Consider the following 6,663-nt stretch of genomic DNA (forward strand, 5'->3'; position numbering starts at 1 on the left):
CCACCTTCTCATCTGTTACTGAAGGGCCTTACAGAGGATATGCTACATTAAAGTTCACTGTTCCACTTCTCATTCTGTTACTGAAGGCCTTACAGAGTATGCTAACATTTCCAGTTCACTGTTCTCTACTTTCTCTTCCTGTTACTGAAGCCTTAACAGAGTATGCGTGGAACAGTGAACTGTAATGTAGCATACTGACTCTGTAAGGCCTTCAGTAGCAGAATGAGAAGTGGAACAGTGAACTGTAATGTAGCATACTGATTCTGTAATTTTGTTCCGGCTCCCCGACCATCCGCTCAGAGTCAGTATGCTACAGTACAGTTCACTGTTCCACTTCTCAAATAGCCTTCAGTAGCAGAATGAGAAGTGGAACAGTGAACTGTACTGTATCATACTGACTCTGAGCGGATGGTCGGGGGGCCGGAACAAAATTACAAATAGTTTTCGACTGTAAATTGACTGCAAGAAGCCCAAACAGATACTTTTTCTTGCCACTGTATCTGATCCCTTTGGAAATACCTAGATTTCTGCATAAATTGGTCATAGAGTTTTATCTGATCTTCATCTAGGTCACTACAATAGCAGAAAGTCTTCTTAAACTTATAACACACAAACAATACGTTTTCTTGTCTATTGAACACACCATGTAAACATTCACAGTGCAGGGTGGGAAAAGTATGTGAACTCTTAGATTTAATAACTGGTTGACCCTCCTTTGGCAGCAATAACCTCAACCAAAAGTTTTCTGTAGTTGTGGATCAGACCTGCACAACGGTCAGGAGGAATTTTGGACCATTCCTCTTTTTTTTTTTATAGGGCAAGGCAGCTCTAACCAACATCTCCAATCTCGTCTCAGTGATTGGACTCCAGGTTAGCTGACTCCTGACTCAAATTAGCTTTTGGAGAAGTCATTAGCCTAGGGGTTCACATACTTTTCCCAACCTACACTTTGAATGTTTAAATTATGTATTCAATATAGACAAGAAACATACAATAATTTGTGTGTTATTAGTTTAAGCACACTGTTTGTCTATTGTTGTGACTTAGATGAAGATCAGATCAAACGTTATGACCAATTTATGCAGAAATCCAGGTAATTCCAAAGGGTTCACATACTTTTTCTTGCCACTATGTTTGACTAAAATAATCATTTCAAACCTTGCTTACATTTGTATACAACCACGTGTCTCTCTGTTATGCATGGGAATACTTGAGAACAGACTTATTGAATTAAAATCTCTTGGAGCTGATTTCCTGGTGATTTTACAGTCTTTTTAGTATCTGTACATAAAGCCTATAGCAATACTATTTAGGCCCTGGGGGCCTCTCTGCAGTACTGCTGCCTTTCTCCTCTCCCTCTGGCCCTTACTCTATCAATCAATGTCATGTAATCGCCCATGACAGGCTCACACTTGGTTTCCCAGGTTTAAATCAGTTGAAGGAAAGAATGAAAACCAGTAAACTGTGGACCAGGATTTCAATAATACTGGCCTACTGTAGGCCTATCTATAGCCTGTGCTGAAGTACTGTGTTTGACTTGCAGGTGCTGGACAGAGCCACGAGGGGACAATGTCTGACAGCAGTGGTGCTGCCAACAGCAATAGCTGGATTGTCCTCACAGCTGAGGTACGCTCTCTTTACACTTCAGTGTGTGTGTGCACTGCAGAGTTTACAAAAGTTTGAGTTTTGAACATTTGTTTTTCAAATGGGATTAATGTGTCACCATATGGGTCAATTAAATAATATGTGTGTCTCAGGAGACTGTTGCTGAGACACTGAGGCCTGTAGAGGAGGGAACAGAGCACCATGAAGATACTCCCAGTCATACTGCTGCAGAGAAACCTACAGGTACACCCAGTCATACTGCTGCAGAGAAACCTACAGGTACACCCAGTCATACTGCTGCAGAGATAACCATACAGGTACTCCCAGTCATACTGCTGGCAAGAGAAACCTACAGGTACCACACCCCAGTCATAGGCGTACTGTCGCCAGAGAACCCATACTAGGTTACTTCCAGCCTACATAGATGCTGCCAGGGGGAACTCTTGAAAAGGCACTCTCCCAGTCATGGGACCTGCGCTAGCAGTGGAAAGCCTTAAATCAAGGTATCTAGCAACTGCACCAGTCATACTGTGGAGCAGCAGAGTAAATCTCCTACCAGGTACAAAATGTCCCAGTACATACTGCTGGCATGAGCCAACCTACAGGTATTGTGCTGTTATCGCTCATATATCACCCAGTCATACTGCTGCAGCACGAGGACGAAACCTACTAGGTACACCCAGTCATAAGCTGCTGCGAGAACATACAGGTTACACCCAGTCATACTGCTTGGCAGAGAAACCCTCACAGGTACTACAAGCCACCAGTCATACTGCTGACAGAGAAACCTACAGGTACAACCCATCTACTGCTCGCAGAGAGAACCAATACAGTGTACAATTATTTTAATCTACAAGTCATTAAAAGCTCGCTGCAGAGAAAAACCTTACAGGTACAGGGACACCCAGATCATACTGCTGCATGAGAAAATACCAACAGGTACCACAACATGTCATTCGTACAAGATCATACGTGGCTCCGCAGACGCAAACCTACAGGTACACTCCAGTCATAGTACTCGACTCTGCAGAGAAACCTACAGGTAAAACCAGTCATACTGTGCAGAGAAACCTACAGTACGTCCACCCAGTCATACTGCTGCAGAGAAACTACAGGTACACCCAGTCATACTGCTGCAGAGAAACCTACAGGTACTCCAGTCATACTGCTTGCAGAAGAAACTACCAGGTACACTCCCAGTCATACTGCTGCAGAGAAACCTACAGGTACACCCAGTCATACTGCTGCAGAGAAACCTACAGGTACTCCCAGTCATACTGCTGCAGAGAAACCTACGGTACCCCAGTCATACAGTGAGCACCAAAGTATTGGAATGTTTTGGCTCTGTAATCCAGCACTTTGGGATTTGAAATTAGGTAAAGTGCAGACTGTCAGCTTTGATTTGAGGGTATTTTCATACTATTGGGTAACTTTGTAGAAATATCACACTTGTTGTACATAGTACCCCTAGTATAGGGCAAAATTCACTTCTCTATTAAAGTAAGTCAAACATTTAGTATTATAAAAGTGTGTGACTCCTACATACTTGTTGATGCATTTGCTGTTTGTTTTGGTTGTGTTTCAGATCATTTTTTGCCCAATAGAAATGAATGTATCATTTAAGGTTTATTGTAAATAAGAATATATATGTTTATAAACACTTCTACATTAATGTGGAAGCTGTCAAGATACACAGATAGTCCTGAATGAATTGTGAATAATGTGAGTGAGAAAGTTAGACGCTCAAATATCGCCCCCCCCCCCCCCCAAAAAAAAACAAGGTCAAATCATGACTTTAGGTTGGAGCTTTAGAAAGAGGCTTGAGTTCCCGACTTAGAATTCAGTTGGATGACCATTCAAAACATATTTTCCCAGTCGGAACTCGTTTTATTTCCCAGAGTTCCCACTTGTCTTGAACTCACTCAAGTCTGAGATTTGTTTGTTCAAAACAACGGGGCAGATTTCGGAACTTGGAAATCTGACTTGAGTGAGTTTATCCTTTTAAGCTTGGAAAAGAGACCATTAAACCCAGACTTGGACTACACACCACCTCCACTGAATAGCAGGCTAGTGATTGCTTTGCAACCTTTGCAGGTAGCCAATGATTCCTTCCAAACCACTCATTGTTGAATTTGCGATTTCCTACTTGGCCGATGAGCAACGATGCATTTTGTATAATTTCTCTTCATATGACAATTATTGAAAATGATTTGCCAGTACCTTGTCGACTTGACTCATGATGACTGTTTAATAGCTAAGATTTTGAAAGTATCATGTTGACATGATCAGTCCAATCAAAGCTACGGTAGATAGTGWATTCAGACCCATTGACTTTTCCCACATTTTGTTACATTACAGCCTTAGTTTAAAATTGATTTAAAAAACTATCTACACACAATACCCCATCATGACAAAGCAAAAACGTTTTTTATTTTAGCAAATTTATGTATCACATTTACATGAGTATTCAGATCCTTTGCTCAGTAATTTGTTGAAGCACCTTTGGCAGCGATTACAGCCTCAAGTCTTCTTGGGTATGACGCTACAAGCTTGGCACACCTGTATTTGGGGAGTTTCTCCCATTGTTCTCTGCAGATCCTCTCAAGCTCTGTCAGGTTGGATGTGGAGTGTCGCTGCACAACTATTTTCAGGTCTCTACAGAGTTTGATCGGGTTCAAGTCCGGGCTCTGGCTGGGCCACTCAAGGACATTCAGAGACTTGTCCTGAAGCCACTCCTGCGTTGTCCGGGCTGTGTGCTTAGGGTCGTTGTCCTGTTGGGAGATGAACCTTCGCCCCAGTCTGAGGTCCTGAGCTCTCTGGTGCAGGTTTTCATCAAGGATATCTCTGTACTTTGCTACGTTCATCTTTCCTTCAATCCTGACTAGTCTCCCATTCCCTGCCGCTGAAAAACATCCCCACAGCATGATGCTGCCACCACAATGCTTCACCGTAGGGATGGTGCAAGGTTTCCTCCAGACGTGACACTTGGTATTCAGGCCAAAGAGTTCAGCACTCCACTATGGAGTGCTGTCAAAGTGACCATAGGGTTCTCGGGCCTTTCTCCCCCGATTGCTCAGTTTGGGCAGGCGGCCAGTTCTAGGAATAGTCTTGGTGTTTCCAAACTTCTTCCATTTTAGAATGATGGAGGCCACTGTGTTCTTGTGGACCGTTGGGACACTGCGTTGACGTAGTGTCCCAATGAGTGACAGAACACTGACCCAATCACGAACCAACTAGAGAACATTTCCAACCCCTTCGCTCTGTATTTTACGCTGTCTGCCCCACCACCACAGAAAGCGCTGAGCCTGGCAAAAACACCTGCATTTTGGAGCTGCAATACTCAAGAAATGTGAAAAGAGACCATGTTTGTATGCAGCGTTATTAACTCATTGTTTGCAAACTGATATGTGAAACGTATTAATGCCAAATAACATACAAAACAGGTGGGGCTCTGCCCTGCCGTGAATGACGGGTCGCAACTGCAATAGTATAACCTACAGGCACTAATACTGTTATACTACTTAACCTCTAACATGTCTGTCTGTCTATCAGAGAGTAGGCCTGGGGAGGATGCAGTGTCKGCTGAAGAGTCTCACTCTGTGAAGCTACAGCAGGTTAGAGATCCATCTCTATTGATACCCCACCTAGGATCATATCTAGCTAGAGGAAACACTGACTGGTCTTGGACACTAACAGTTGTTTCACATCCATCCCCAGGAGACCCAGGAAACACAACCAGAGAGAGACAAGGATTACACCCCTGTTGTAGAGAGTCCCACCCATGACCTTCCTTTTGACCCTGCCCTTGACTCCACCTCTGCTAGTGTTGCTCCTCCGAGCTCTCTGTTAGAAGTCCCCGCCCCCACAGGCCGTGACCCAGATACACACAGCCAATCCAGAAGCCTCCCTGGGAACCCAGCCCCTCCCATCTCTGACCCTGATTCATTCTCTGACTCCTACACCCACATTAGCTCCTCCCCCGACCTTGAAGAGCCCCCTGCCTTGCTGCTCAACACCGAGCCACCGGAAGAGGTGGGGCTTGTACAGGAAGCGGAGGGGTATATACAGGATGTGCATCATCATTATGAGGAGGGGCTTGGGCAGGAAGAGAAGGAGTCTGATCTGTCTGAGGTCGGGGCCAAGACAGGTGAGACACAAGGCATCTGTCTGGAGCACCGTAACAACATTAGCTTCACTGTCACTTCTCCTTACAATGTAGTTTGTGTAAACTGTCCCTTTAAAGCTAATGTTCAGTGGTTATAACTCCTCTCTTTCTCCCTGGGCCAGACTCCCATCTGGAAGCAGAGGTGGTGGGGGAGGAGGAAGGGGTGTCAGGGGTGAGGAGGAGGAGGGGGTCTCTCCTGGCAGCTCTGGAGCGGATCGGAAGGAAGGAGGAGGAAGAGGAGGAGGAGGAGGATGATGAGTTCCGGATTCCGCAGCAGAGGGAGCAAGAGGAGACTGGTTTCTCTCTCAACAAGTGCATCCTAGGAGCTGTCATACTGCTGGGCCTCGGAACCATCTTCTTCTCAGGTSTGTGTCTCTGCAGTTTCTGTTRCCATGGTAACATACAATATTGTTACCTTTAAGTGACCTGTGTATGACCTACACACACCTGTATGTCACCTGTGCCTGTCTCTTCTCTATGAYGGTAACACAACGTGCTTCACATAATGATGAATGATTAGACTAAAGGGATTTGTCCCCCACATCACAGCTAGTCAGTAGTGTGTTGGTTGAAGTAGTGGTCACAGATAAAGGTCTATCTGAGACTGTATTATGTCTACAGGTGTCTTCATGGACCTGGATGGTGGTAGGTTGTGTGTGTGTGTGTGTGTACCAGAGGAAAAGAGGAGTGTTATGCGATTAACACTCGCATGCTTGGTTGACAGTGATCTCTATGCTTTCCCAAGATGCACTGCTCTCTCTAGGTTTCTTAGCCAATTACAAATGACAAGTGCACGTTGACAATGTGTGTGTGCATGCTGAGGGGGCTTTGTGCAGGTGATGTTGCCTGCCCATCCTCATGACACCGTTTGAGTGTGTTTTGATGCATCATGT

General features: G+C 44.8%; 1 protein-coding gene across 1 annotated transcript in view; it reads left to right on the plus strand.

Moving 5' to 3' along the window:
* LOC111959000 (pre-B-cell leukemia transcription factor-interacting protein 1) overlaps positions 1 to 6,598 on the plus strand; it is a 14,469-nt gene extending 7,871 nt beyond the window's left edge. The window contains exons 2-7 of the mRNA XM_024145270.2: positions 1,544 to 1,626; positions 1,758 to 1,848; positions 5,158 to 5,219; positions 5,323 to 5,752; positions 5,893 to 6,135; positions 6,392 to 6,598. Coding sequence (XP_024001038.1) covers positions 1,570 to 1,626; positions 1,758 to 1,848; positions 5,158 to 5,219; positions 5,323 to 5,752; positions 5,893 to 6,135; positions 6,392 to 6,570 — 1,062 coding nt within the window. The 5' untranslated portion in view covers positions 1,544 to 1,569 and the 3' untranslated portion in view covers positions 6,571 to 6,598. The remainder of the gene's footprint in view (positions 1 to 1,543; positions 1,627 to 1,757; positions 1,849 to 5,157; positions 5,220 to 5,322; positions 5,753 to 5,892; positions 6,136 to 6,391) is intronic.
* The last annotated feature ends 65 nt before the right edge of the window (positions 6,599 to 6,663 follow it).

The sequence above is a fragment of the Salvelinus sp. IW2-2015 genome, unplaced genomic scaffold (genome assembly GCF_002910315.2).
Source record: "Salvelinus sp. IW2-2015 unplaced genomic scaffold, ASM291031v2 Un_scaffold7503, whole genome shotgun sequence".
NCBI lineage: Eukaryota > Metazoa > Chordata > Actinopteri > Salmoniformes > Salmonidae > Salvelinus > Salvelinus sp. IW2-2015.